Raw genomic sequence first — 14,622 nt, forward strand, 5'->3', positions numbered from 1 at the left:
CACACACACACCAAACCAAAAACCACAAAAGACACTTTTCCTGGCGTCAGTGCTAATGCTCAGTGCCTTGCGGATGCTCCAGCATCATCGCGTCGATGGCGCTAGCCACCTCAGACTGCGGTTCGTTGAACCGCGCGCCGTCGGGAGTGGGAGACCCGCAGATGAAGGAGCCGGGCTCCCGGAGGCGCGGCGACCCCCGCTCTCCCCGCGGGGCGCGCAGGTAGCAGGCCGGTCGCGGTCCGGGCGCACTTCCGCCCGCCGCCGCCAGGGGCGCCCGGGGCTGCGCGAGCCCGCAGCGCGGGCGCGGGGAGGGCGGGGGTGGGTGTGGCCGCAGGTGGGGCTCCCGCCCGCCCGCCGCGCGGGTCCGCAGAGCGCGGAGGAGGCAGCGCGACCCCGGCCGGGAGCGAGCGGCTAGGCCCGCGCGGAGCCGCTGCCGGACGCCTCGGGTCCTGGGGCGGGGGACCATGGACCCTGCCGCGGGAGCCTTCCTCGGGATGCTTTTTCTTTTGTCTGCTCGGCCCTGGAGCCCAGTAGTGGCAGGGAATACTTGTGAGTACAGCACATCTTTTAAAACTTGCATTGACAACTTAGAATTTGTGTTTTTATTAGTAACGAATATTTGCCGAAGGGAATCGCTGGCGTGTTTTTTTGAAAATAAGGCATTAAAAAAAAAAAAAACACATCCCCAAGTATCAGCGCCAAGATAGGATGGTTTATCATGCTTTTTCCTCCTGCCAAGTCTGAAATACAGCAAAACCTGTATTTGACTTTTTGTCTGTGAGCTGAATCTTCATTGAGAAAGCTCAAGTTCTAGTAAAGCCTAAAAATCAGCATGAGAATACGGAGACGCGGAGAGTCCAGCGAGAGAATAGCTTCCGATGACGGGAGGCCAGCAGGCCGGCTGTGGTCATTTATCTCCTTCTGGTGTAAATGCGTTCTGTAGGAGCCGTGTCAGTGGGAAGCGGTGGGTCCTGCATTAGCGCACGCGTTTGCAGTGGGCGCTCTGCGGAATCCGGGGCTGCAGCGCAGCCCACCCTGCCCTGGACGGTCCCCGCGACTCGGGAGAGCCGGACCCCTCACGCGGTAGAGGGAAAGCAGCCTGCCCTCCGCGCTGATTTTATGTCCATGCTTTGCATGTTGTGATGTGTGTGCTTCTGATTTTGTAGGTTCACCGGGGCTACATACATTAGCCTCTGGGTGCTGGGCTAGCTCGCGCTGAGTCCGATCTTAAAGATGCTATTACCTGCATGGACTCAGCCCACCTGAGTCTGAACATCAGAAAAAGTTTTCAGAGTGTTGTTCAGATTGAAATCTCCGTCTGGGGCTTTTCTTTCCTTGAGGGGTTTTAAGAAAGTCCCCCTTGTCCTCTCTCCCTGCCCCATTCCCTTTAAGGAAAAAAAAAAAAAATAAAAAAAAATCAGGTGTAGGGCTTAGGACAAGCTAGTGTGTGTTTCAAGAAAGGGCTAGCAGGCTTGTTCAGAAACTGACCATACTGTTGGGTATCCAGATTTGCCTCTTGGGGGTCCAACTCTGCCCTCACTGGGAAGTTTGCTAAAGTGAAAAAGCATTACACATAAAGTCACTCTCCCACTCATTCATCCATGGATGCTGCAGGGCTGTGATGATTTAGTGGTGTCATCATCTAGTATCAGCTCATTTAATGCCATATTGGGTATGAGTCACTGCCAAAAATGAGCCTTAATCTTCGTTAAGCAAATACTGCCCTGTGTTTCAGACACAATTTTAATTTAGCTTGGTGCAACAACTGCTCTGAATTAATTAAATGGGCATTTACATAAAATCAAATCCTTAGATTCTGCAACAGAGCGCTTGTCATTTTGCTAAGAAATTAAAAATGACCACTACTAAATGATTTGTTGATACTAATAAGTTGTAGAATGATTCAACGTACTACTCTGAGGTACCATTAAAAAGTCACTGGAGGTCACTCCTACTTAAAGGAAACGTGGCTTCAAAAATCCTTCCCACGAGAGAAAGCAGAGTGCCCTGTTGCCTTTCTCGGCTCCTTAGTTGTAATTACAGCATATTGCCAAGATCAGTTGTTTTGGTATTTATTTATTTTCACTTAGTATTTTACTCCCTGAAATCCACGGAGGTATCAGGTTCTTTCACGCTGAACATCCTTCTTAGGAGTCACATGCTCTGGGATGCGCCGCGCCTGAATATCCATGCAGATACTAATGTCTGAAACCGGCTGTGTCTCCAAGCTCAGTCCCTCTGGGTCTCTGGCTGACTCTCCAGATGCTGATGCTAGTTTTCGCTTTTCATTCTCTGTTTGTTTAGGTGTATTTAGTACTCTTGCAAAAAGTTCAATAAATTAAAGAACCTATGTACATTTGCATTGCTAAGGACAGTTTAGATACTAAAGTTAAAGTCCTTGATCAGATCACCACAAAGATGACACTCTTCAAGTGTCGAGTATATATTTAAATGACTTTGCAGATTTAAAGATTGATAGAGACCACACAGATTGCCTTTGATAATTTCTCAGTAATCTCATCTGGCCGCATCATTTGTAACAGTACAAGTAAATGGTGAATGAATCTCATGTCTAGATGAGCTAGTTTGACCAATTCAGTGTTTCTTTAACTCCTGCAGATTTGGGAAGTGTGTGTTATATGTGCGTACAAGCAAGGTACATCAACATGTATTTGCAATCTGTTATTACTAAGTCAGGGTAGAAGGGTCTTTTTTGTTCTGCCCCATCATTCGAGAAATTCTAGAGGAGTTTGCCAGCAGTGTGGGATTTAAGATACAAACAAGAAATCACGAACGTCAGTATTGCTCAAGATCTTTGTTGTATATCCTCCTACTCCGCCCCCGTTTTAGTGTTTTCAAAACTCAAATAATCCTTTCAGGCAGGACTTTAAAATGAACAAAAATGAAATATTCTTGAGCACTAATAAGAAATTAATGAGAGTTGTGTATGAGTAAAAAAAGACAAAGATCTCCCCAGACGGACCCAAAGACACAGTTACTCTCCTTAGAGCAGGTTCTCAGTAGTAAATCGGTCAGCCAGGGGTCAGCCCCAGGGGAGGTTCCAGCCTAAGAGATCCTCTGAAGGAACAGGACTGGCTCGAAAGACTTGACATCTCAGACATCACACATGTGTGATACGAATCTTTTTAATCAGTGGGAAATTTTATATCAGGAAGATGATACACAGGAGGGAAATGTTTCTTAATGGCCGTGACCATGAGCTTGTTTTGTTGCTCTTTATTCTCTGTCTTTCTGAAGATAAAACAAGTTGCGTTCTCCAAAATATGGCTTAGGACCTGATATTTTTTTAAAAATGTGAACATCTCCCTGGTCTGCCTTCTAGAACTGTCTGTCCTGAGTCAAGAAGAGAGTGTTCTAATATGGATCTGTCCTCTTAAATAACTCAAGAGGGAAGTTAGAATATAGATTCCAAGTTAAAGCCCTGCTTTCTGGAAGTTGTTATGTAGGCTGTTGTTGGCTCCTTTACTTCCTAACAAGAGCCACAAATGGAAGAAGGTGATAGCTCTTCACTTTAGAATTATTCTCGTGAATCCACGATTCCTTTATGAATTCCAAGACCCTTTGGGAGGAAGAAGAGACATAACCTGCGTCTGAAAATGTCAACATTTTGATTGTGTATTTAATGTAAACCTGTTTCCAGGATTGTGCATCACTCTGAGGGGTAATGTGTACCCCCTCCCCACTTGGGAACAACACAATTGACAGTTCATTCACAGCTGCATTATTGTCCCCATGTAAGTGAAATATAAGCTATAGCTGATAGTTGCTGCCCCCTTTCCATCTCTACCGAAAAAGGACCAAAGCGTATGTTAGAAATTTCAGGCATTGGTGGTGATTATTTGATATGAATGATGACATTTTTGCAAATCCAGGGATTCAGTTTAGTGAGTACGACTGACGTGTTTTCACTTTGTTAAAACTCAATACTTGTGATTTTCCCTAGAAGCTTCCTTGTGATTCCTTCCTGTCAAAAGTGCCCTTCTCATTGCAAGAAAGAAAGATATATTTCTGGCCCACTGCAGGTGGGGTACACACTTTGAATTGCTGTTCTAGGAGTGAGCATCTGAACTTGTTTTTATATATTGGCACCTGCCCTTTTCCCCAGTAAATCCTACATACATAGGAGAGATGTCTGACCATGACTGGGGGTGTGGACCAAGCCCATTTTGCTGGCCGCCATGGGAAACCAGCGCATGATCTTCATGGACTACATAGGGCTTGACCTAAGCAATAAACATGCTAGCATCTCAGCTGGAAGATTTGTACCAGAGTTGCACCCTTCCTTCATTGGAACCTTGGCTTCTTCATGTGCTAAAGCCTTACTGTATCTTCTTTGATGAAAGTGCATTCATATAATCCTGTAATAGAAATATCATACAGTGTTATCCTTTTAAAATATAAATAACAGGCACAGTTTGATATAATAGTGAGGCTCTTATAGTCTATGAATCATCCTAACCTGGTGATATGATTAGCCTTAATAATTTGGACTAAAAAATATGCATGCAGAGCTTAGTAACTGGACATAATGCTATAATTGCTAAGAAGTATAAAATCACAAGCATTTATTTATTTTTTTTAGAGAGAGTGCATGGGAACACGTGTGGGAGGGGCAGAGGGAGAGGCAAAGAATCTTAAGCAGACTCCCCACTCAGCACAGAGCCCCACGCGGGGCTCGATCCCATGACCCTGAGATCATGACCTCAGCCAAAATCAAGAGTTGGATTCTTAACTGACTGCGCCACCCGGGCACCCCACGAGCATTTATTTAAGTAAATGTATTTGTCATATGTCTCTTCTCGAGAGTTTTGTTTTTCATGAGTCTTGTTATTTCAGTGGACATGGATTCTTGTAATTAAGTTAAGTGTCATTAAAATTCTTTATTGCTAACTGAGCGTACTCAGTCTCCAGTAATGTCATGAGTGAAGAGGCTCTATATCGTCTGTAAAGAAATTTCACCTTGACTAATGTGGACTAAAGTCCTTCCAGTATTTTCACTGGTTCAGGCTTTTCTTTGCCTCAGTAGCCTGCTTTGTGTTTGTCTGGAGTGAGCCCAGTCTTCAGAGTTCATCAGCCTGGGGCAGGAAGGGAGCCTGTCAGAGGATGTGCCCAAGGAGCAGGTGAATAGGGGGTTCCATTCCTGATGCACTGAAATGTGTTGGGGAAAATGAGCACAGAAAAATGGATAGGTGTTTTAGCAAGCAGTGGAGCTCAGAACTTTTGGAAAGAACCTTCGACAAACCCGTCTTTATAGTATTTGAATACAGTTCCCAGAAGTACTGAGGTGGTGAGGATGCTTTTGGAAACACAGAGAAAACAAACAAAAAACTTACAAACTCCATGGTGACTCTCAACATAGAGTGATGGGCAAGAACCGAGCCAGCTTATACAATTTTGGGAGACTCTTTAAGCAAAAACAAACAAAATGCCCTGAGGATATGTCATCAGTGACCCTCCCACATCTGGAAGGATGTTTTGTGGAGAGGACTGGAGGTCATGAAAATCTGCTTTTTTGTGTTGATCTGGGGAAAAAAAAAACCCAAATCATTCAAAAGTAGTTCATAAAGGACCTATTCACTAATAGAAACATCTCAATGAACTGAGCAAATTTTAATTTGAATTCTCTCCCTTAAATCAAAATTGGACTTTGAATGTAAAAGTATAAAATAGTTCAAACAATTTGGAAGTAATAGATCCAAGGACCTCTCCCCATTAACTTTTTAGAGCCTTGGAAGGCTTAGCTTCAACATACAAAATTCTTCAGAGTAACTTCTGCAGGGTGCCCACCCCACCTGCCACCCCACTCTGGTGTTATTGCTTTAGGCATGGGTTGCTTGGTGTTGAATAACTTTTAAAAAACTGAATTATTTATGTCAGCCTATTTCTGAAAGGCATTGGACCAAATGTAATAAGTTCCATCAAAATAGACATACTTGTTATTCCTCGTTTGAATTCTGTGGCTTAGGATCACATGCTTTAAAGATGTCTTTTATCATGTGTTAAGAAAAATTACACACAACTTGTAAATACTGCAAAAAGAGAGCATGACCGCATGACCTTTTTACCATTAGGCAGGGCATTGTTCAATAGGCCCAGATGATTGTTTAATTATTCAGAATAATGCACTCATGGCTGACTTGGTCATTTACCGTTTGATCAGAGCTTAGACATTAAGATGTTACAAGTTAAATTGATTTTTTTTTCAGGTACAAATGTTAACTACAAAGCTTTTATTGCCCTGTAGCACAGTTGTAGGACAAAAAAATGGTGCAATGTATTTTATCTGGGCAGTGCCTTTTATTACTCTGTAGTACTCTGAATAAGATACTCATGGAGGGTGTGTTAGTTATAGCTAACTTGGGGAGGGACACATGAAAAAGTTTGCTTTTTGAACTGGCAAATGCAATTATTTTTGGATGTGTTAATTCAGGGAATATGATAAACAGTGTAAATTTATGTCTTCCTGAGTTTTATTGAGATGTGGCTTTTACATACTCTATCACTTGTGGTTACATCAGCTAATTTCACAGTTGTTGCCCCGGGAGAAGGAATTTCTAGGCCATGTGTTCATTGGGCCACTGGGAGACAGGGGCTGGCCCACCTTGTTTGGAATCTGTTAGGGGTTCAGTATCCTTGGGCAGCCCCTTGAGTGCTGTGGCTGAGACCGTGTCCCACATGCTCCTGCCACTGTCACCCCCTTGCTTGGGGTGTTCAAGACCCAGTGGAAGATTTCTCTAGAGCTTGTGAGCCAGCAGGCAAATTGCAAGCTTGGATGACAGCAGGAGTGACCTGTTCCCTCGAGACATTAAATTAGGCACTGCCTGCAGGACTCACGGTTCTAATGAGTTTTTTATTTTAACATACATAAATCCCCAGGCAACCAGAGAGCTTGATAAAGTTAAGCTGAGCACACTGTTTCTGGGAGTGGTGAATTGGCAGCAGGGGTGTGAGAATGACCACAGCGTGCATGGGCTGGTGTGTCCCGGGGAGGTGGGTGGGTAGAGAGGGCTGCGGAAGGGACTGGGAACCACCGTTGATCGTTAGGAGCCAGGCACGTGGTGGATTAGGTGGCAATCCCGTTATGCGGAATCGAGTTGTTTATTATTAACTGTTGTGTAAGGTGGATATTCTCCAGTTCGGATTGCTGAGCATGTGAGTGATTAAGAAATCCGACAGGTGCCCCGTCCCAGGTGAAAGTATTGCCTTCCCCAGCCAAGGTGCTGTTGCAGGTGTTGGTATGCAGCCGTCCCGAACCCGCCGCCCCTAATCCCATCGTCCTCCCCGGGACGTGTGTACTAAGGATGGCGGGTAGCGTTTTGATTTACAGGCCAGTAGATATACTAAGAAGAGCCCAATTAGCATTAGAAAATAATGCAATGATTTGATGCGGCTCAAAGAAAGTCCTTGTGATCAAAACTTCTATTATGGAAGAAAATATTTAAAGAACCAGGATCTATTTTCGTGTCTCAGGTCTGGCAGACTTAAGAAAAATAATACGTGTCTATAGACATCTGTTCAAATATTTGGAGATTATCAAGATTAAGGTTTTATTATGTACCTTTACTTTTGTTGTGCTTTTGATGATTAAAACTTGCAAATAAGAGCACTGCGACACTAAGAGTATTACCACATGAAAAGAAAAATAAATAGCTGTGTGCTGTCATCAAGTGAGCTGCTGCATGTCTGTGAGTCTTAAGCTTCCTTACAATGTTGTGTTGATTCATGGAAGTTCTGATAAGAAACCCCGTGATCTTGACCTTCCAAAGCACATCCTTTTTTTTTTTTTAAGATTTTATTCATTTATTTAATAGAGAGAGCGAGAGAGGGAACACAAGCAGGGTGAGGGGCAGAGGGAGAAGCACGCTTCCTGCCGAGCAGGGAGCACGATGTGGGGCTTGATCCCAGGACCCTGGGATCATGACCTGAGCCGAAGGCAGTCACTTAACTGACCGAGCCACCCAGGCGCCCCTAATGCACATCCTTTTGTATGATGTGGCTGTGCAGGCATTGCTAAGAGTTAAAAAAAATTGGAGGACTCCAGGAAGGCGTGTTGATAGTTTAAGGTGTATTTCAGAGTTTAAAGGAGCAATCACCAAATTACTCTAAGCTTTCTTTATTTTTTTTTTAACATTTATTTATTTGGGAGAGAGACAGAGTGTGCGGACGAGTGGGGGGAGTGAGAGAGGGAAAGAGAATCTGAAGCAGACTCCACGCTCAGCGTGATCTTATAACCCCGACATCATGACCTGAGCCAAAACCAACAGTCGGTCACTTAACCGACTGAGACACGCAGGTGCCCCTACTCTAAGCTTTCTTAAAGTCTAAGGAAAACTCCTAAATTTTTTTTTTTTTTTTTTTTTTTTTTTTTGCAGACGTAGAACACAGTAGAGTTGACAGATATCAGAGTCAGTTCCCTGCTAGGCAAAGTCAAATGATCTATTCTAAATTATAGCGCAAGTCTACGAAAACACAGTGTTGGTTTTCTAGATCATAAGAATAAAATTGTCATCCTAAGAATTTACTACTTTGTCATGATGAGCTACTGCTCTATTTTAGTAAACCTGAAAACCTGATCTTTGAGAAATTTACATCCCTACCGATGATTGATTTTACTCTCTCCTTGTTAAGTAATGGGATTCATTTGCTGGAGGACAGGTTCCATATTTGCCTAGAAAAAAGATCCTTTCCCTTGTGAGTATTGTTGCAAGGTGAGGCAGGAGGGAGTGGGAGGCTAGTGTGCTCTTTAACACGAAAAAGACACCTATGTCATTAATCGTGGACCCATTCTCCAGGGAGGAGGTTGGGCAGCCCCCCTGTGTCCCCGGCACCCTCATCTCCAGAGCCTCCATGAGCATCTTCCTCTTCTGTTGTCTTGGATGGACAGTGAGGCTGTATGGCCGCCTGGGTTGACTTGCGTGAATTGGGCTGGCCAGAGAGGTGTCCTTTGTCCTCCACTGCTGCCCGTGGGGTCAGGACTGAGTGCGAGGGGGCAGTGTCGCCTGCACAAGAACACTTCTCAGGACTCAGTGGTTGCTTGATTTTGTGTGTAGACTAATAAGAAATGGAGATGTCAGGATTAGGGTATTGGCAAGCATATTTCAGTTCCAAGTGGCAGAAAACCCCATCAAATGGACTTACACCAAGAAGGGAATTGTCGGCGCACGTCATTTCATTTTGGGCAAAGTTGGAGCCAATTGGTGAGGCTGTGCCGGGAGGCTTGGCCTCTCTCCCTCTTTCAGTGCCGGCTTCCCATGCTGGCCTGATGCTCTAGCAACATTCCGTTTGGCACATCCATGACCAAGGTCAAGCTGCCCAGCAACACTGCTCAAGAGAATGCTTTCCCTAGCTGGGACTTTGAAGCAGTGATCACTTACTTACTTATTCATTCCCTTGTTCCAAGCTCCAAGAAAGCAGGGACCTCTTGAGGAGACAGGGGGTAGTTCTGAGAGACAGTGGGCTCTCGAGTAAGTAGAAAGGTGAATGATTCACTTTCCCAAAACATCCAGCCAAATCCCCAGATCTGACTCATGTTGTCTCTGCTGTGTTGTGTGGCCATTCTTATCGGGGGACTGTTAACAGGAGGGTGGCCTTCTGATCGACCCGAAGTGGAGCCAGGAAGTGATTGCGACTCGGTCCTTGACCAGGTGCTTTGCCTGCATCATCCTGACAAGAAAGCAAAATGCACCATCCATTTAGGTAATTAGTTTAACATCTATTATGAAAGCACCAGCTTTCAGGCTCTTATCTGCTTTCATATAACAGATGGTTGGTTACGTGTATGCCTCCTTCATTAGATTTTAAAGTTCCTGCAAACAGAATCGCAGTTATTTGTCCCTACAGCTCTGCTGATGGCCCTCAGTAAGTATTTACCAAGAAAAGAAGAAATTAATATATTGAAAATACGCTGTTTTGAAAGTATACAGAAGAAATGGAGCGTCCTCATGTGTGTTTTATAATCATTTTGCAGGTAGCCTAATAAAAAATTAATTTTTACATGAGCATCCCTGAGCTCACCATTTGTCCATGGAAAGATCCACTGGCTGATTTTGAGTGTTTCCTTTTGTTTCGGTTGCAAAATGCATGACATAATTTCTGGCCTGAGGCTTTGATAAGCCTGGTGCGTATAATAAAAGCTACTGGGGACCCCGAGGGAGTGCTGAAAAGGCCAGGTGTCAGGGGCACTACCCAGGACCAATGAGCAGGAACGGTGTCAGGGGCGCTACCCAGGACCGATGAGCAGGAACGAGGAGGCCTCTGGGCAGGGGCCATTAGATGGGATGTCTGTTTCTAGGGAGATCCTAGATCAAGCCCGAGCCGGGCTCCATTTTCAGGCTCTGAAATAGAGGTGCCCGGCAGCAGTGTGTAACTGGAGGTCTCCAGAAGCCTGGTTCGTCCACTAGATACTTGCAGCAGTGTGTCATCCAAGTGGGAAAGGTTGGCTGCACAAAGGGCAGAAGACAGGCAGGTGGACAGATGGCCATTGCACCTCTGCATGGGTGTCCAGTGCCAGGAGGCTGAGTTGATTGGAGCCACAGCTGTTTCTGGTGTGGCAGCCATGGACTCTGTGTCTAGGAACCTGCCACACCAAGAGCAAGCTCCCTTTGTGGTCTCAGACTTGACACCCCTGGTCTGGGCTGGGGGATTTTCTGAGTCAACAAAACCTGTTATTATTATTGAAAATTTTTATGACTAGCTGGCTCAAGGGCATGATGACCTCTAAAGAGTATCTCTATTTTCAAATGAAGATTGCTTCTAATTTTTTTTAAAGATTTTATTTATTTATTTGACAGAGAGAGACACAGTGAGAGAGGGAACACAAGCAGGGAGAGTGGGAGAGGGAGAAGCAGGCTTCCCACGGAGCAGGGAGCCCGATGCGGGGCTCGATCCCAGGACCCTAGGATCCTGACCTAAGCCAAAGGCAGATGCTTCACTGTCTGAGCCACCCAGGTGCCCCAAGACTGTTCCTATTCTTATTTTCAGAATGACATAGTGGGGGCACTGTGGAGGTATATAAGTGAGGACGATTCCAGCAATGTTCTTTCAAATAGCATAAAACAAAAATTCAACAAATGTACTAAAGTCGTGGACCACACTTTCAGATAGACGAGAGGGGGAGGTTAATTGACGTGTAGTTGGCATACATGTAACTTTAGATGTCCAGCATAGTGATTGGATGGTGATTGGATAATTCTCTACTTTATGCTATGCTTACAAGAAGTGTGGCTACCATCTGTCACCATACAACCCAACTACAATACCATTGACTACTCCCTAGGCTATACCTTTCATCCCATGACTTATTTGTTCTGGAACTGGAAGACTGTACCTCCCTTCACCCATTTTGCCCATCCCCTCTGGCAACCACCAATTTGTTCTTTGTATTCATGGGTCTTTTCTGCCTTTGTTCATTTCGTTTTTAGATTCCACCTATAAATGAAATAATAGTATTTGTCTTTTCTGTCTGACTTATTTCACTTAGCATAATACCTTCTAGGTTCATCCATATTGTCACAAATGGCAAAATCTCATTCTTTTTTATGGTTGAGTAATATTCCATTGTGTGTGTGTGTGTGTGTGTGTGTACATAATACATATATATGTATATACATATACATATATACACACATGTACCACATCTTCTTTATCCATTCATCTACTGATGGACAGTAGGGTTGCTTCCATATTTTGGCTATTGTAAATAATGCTGCAATAAACATGAAGGGTACATATATCTTTTTGAATTAGTGTTTTAATTTTCTTTGAGTAAATATCCAGTAATGGGATTACTGAATCATATGGTATTTCTATTTTTAATTTTTTAAGATTTATTTATTTTAGAGAAAGAGAGAAAGAGAACACGAATGGGGGGAGAGGCAGAGGGAGAGAATCTTTAAGCAGACTGACATGGGGCTCCATCTCAAGACCCATGAGATCACAACCTGAGCTGAAACTGAGTCAGACGCTTAACCAACTGAGCCACCCAGGCACCCCTATTTTTAATTTTTTTGAGGAACCCCTGTACTGTTTTCATAGCAGATGCACCAATTTTACATTCCCACAAGCAGTGCATGAGGGTTCTTTTTCTCCATATCCTCACCAAAACTTGTTATTTCTTCTCTTTTTGAGTTCACCCATTCTGATAGGTGTGAGGTGATATTTCACTGGGGTTTTGATTTGCATTTCCCCGATGGTTAGTGATGTTGAGCATCATTTCATGTGTCTGTTGGCCATCTGTATGTCTTCTTTGGAGAAATGTCTATTCAGGTCTTCTGCACATTTTAATCAGATTATTTATTTATTTAGTGTTGAGTTGTATAAGTTCTTTATATATTTTGGATATTAAGCCCTTATCAGGTATTTGCACATATTCTCTTTCATTCAATAAGTTGCCTTTTCATTTTGTTGATGGTTTCCTTCATTGTGCAAAGGCTTTTTATTTTGGTGTAGTCTCAACTGTTTTATTTTTGCTTTTATTTCCCTTGACTCAGGAGACATACCTAGAAAAATGTTGCTAAGTTCGATATCCAAGATTACTGCCTATGTTCTCTTCTAGGAGTTTTATGGTTTCAAGTCTCACATTTAGGTCTTTAATTAATTTTGAGTTTATTTTTGTGTATGGTGTGAAAAAGTGGTCCAGTTTCATTCTTTTGCATGTAGTTGTCCAGATTTCTCAACATCAAATATTGAAGAGACTCTTTTCCCCCTTGTATATTCTTGCCTCCTTTGTGGTAGATTAACTGACCATAATCATAGATTTATTTCTGGGCTCTCTGTTCTGTTGACTTACATGTCTGTCTTTGTGCCAGTACAATGCTGTTTTGATTACTACAGCTTTGTAGTATATTTTGAAAGGGACTGTTATACCTCCAGCTTTTTTCTTCTCTTTCAAGATTGCTTTGGTTATTTAGAGTTCTAGTTCTGTGAAAAATGCTATTGGCATTTTGATTGGAATTGCACTGAATTGGTAGACTTTTTTGAGTATATGACATTTTAACAATATTAATTTTTCCAATCAGTGAGCATGGGATATCTTTCTATTTTTTGTGTCTATCTTCAATTTCATTCATTAGTGTTTTATAGTTTTCAGAGTACAGATCTTTCACCTCCTTCGTTAAGTTTATTTCTTGGTATTTTATTCTTTTTGGTACAATTGAAAATGGAATTATTTTCTTAATTTCTCTTCTACTTTGTTATTTGTGTATAGAAATGTAACAGATTTTTGTATATGAATTTTGTATCCTGGAACTTTACTGAATTAATTTATTAGTTCTAATGTTTTTTTTAATAGAGTCTTTAGGGCTTTCTATCTATTGTATCATGCCATCTACAGATAGTGGCAGTTTTACTTTTCCTTTGCCAATTTGGATGCCTTTTATTTTTTTTCCTTGTCTGACTGCTATGGCTAGCACTTCCAGTACTATGTTGAATAAAAGTGGTGAGAGTGGACATCTCTGTTTTATTTCTGATCTTAGTAGAAAAACTCAGTTTTTCACAATTGAGTATGATGTTAACTGGGGGTTTTTCAAGTATGCCCTTATTATGTTGAGGTATGTTCTCTCTAAACCCACTTTGTTGAGAATTTTTATCATGAATAGATGTTGAATTTTGTCAAGTGCTTTTTCTGCATCTGTTGAGGTGATCATATAATTAGGGGTGGGGTAATTTTGATAGGAATGCTTGGATGGGAATTCTGCTTCTATAAGTTAATGTCCATTGTGTGACCTTGGGTAATTTACTTATTCTCTCTGTATCTCAGTTTATGCATCTCTAAAAAATATAAGTAATAGTAGTCACCTACCTCATAGAGCTGCTGGAAAGATTGCATTAATTAATGTATGTAAATATTGCCTGGAACATAACAAATCCTGAGTAAAATTTAGCCACTATTATTGCTCCTGTAGACCTCAAGTATAAAATCAGAAATGTGACTTTAGTCCATGATCCTGGGTAGAATAATGACATAAGCAATATTTTAAGGAAAAACATTTGTCCTGGGTATTTCCTTTATCCAAAATATTATCACTATGATGGAAGATTAAGATAATATTACCTAATAAGAATATTAAAAACAAGACTATGGTACAGAATCAGAAGCTTGTACAGTACATTGGTTAAGTTTTGGCTTTCTGTAATATCATACCTCTGTAAATAATAAAGTTCCTTAGATTTTGCCCTTTGGATTAACTTGTTAATCTTTAACGTCTTTCAATTTTATATGTTTTTCCATTGGTCAAGAAGGATTCCCCAGATCAAGATAACATGCCCCTGAAACTGACCCTACTTTTATCTGGCTATTTTTTTCTGAAGTCTTCTAGGATACCTAGTATCTGGCCATCAACATAGGTTGTTCAGCCTTTATGATTGTTAAATGAGTGTTAGTCTCCAAGCCAAACATATTTGCATAGACATTGGGATGCAGGCTCAATTAAAATGGATATGAAGACATCTGTGTGGATCCTTAGAGAGGGAGCATTACTGCTTGATTCTGAAAGATTAGGTTTACCGCTCTCTCTTCAATTTGTCCCTGGTGCCTTTTCAATTATTCCAGCACTGACTTGTTCAAACCCTCCATATTTCTGGAATGTATGTTCTGTAATTGTC

The 14,622-nt window shown here is 42.3% G+C and overlaps 1 protein-coding gene across 2 annotated transcripts in view; it reads left to right on the forward strand.

The window, feature by feature from the left end:
• Positions 1-464: 464 nt before the first annotated feature.
• LOC114219815 (contactin-associated protein-like 3) overlaps positions 465-14,622 on the forward strand; it is a 185,826-nt gene continuing 171,668 nt past the window's right edge. For both annotated transcript variants that reach the window (XM_088019136.1, XM_088019135.1), the window contains exon 1: positions 465-549. In XM_088019136.1, the coding sequence (XP_087875262.1) occupies positions 465-549 (85 nt within the window). The remainder of the gene's footprint in view (positions 550-14,622) is intronic.

Source organism: Eumetopias jubatus, unplaced genomic scaffold, assembly GCF_037043125.1.
Source record: "Eumetopias jubatus isolate StellerSeaLion01/CBP00866 unplaced genomic scaffold, mEumJub1_p1.0 scaffold_15, whole genome shotgun sequence".
Lineage (NCBI taxonomy): Eukaryota > Metazoa > Chordata > Mammalia > Carnivora > Otariidae > Eumetopias > Eumetopias jubatus.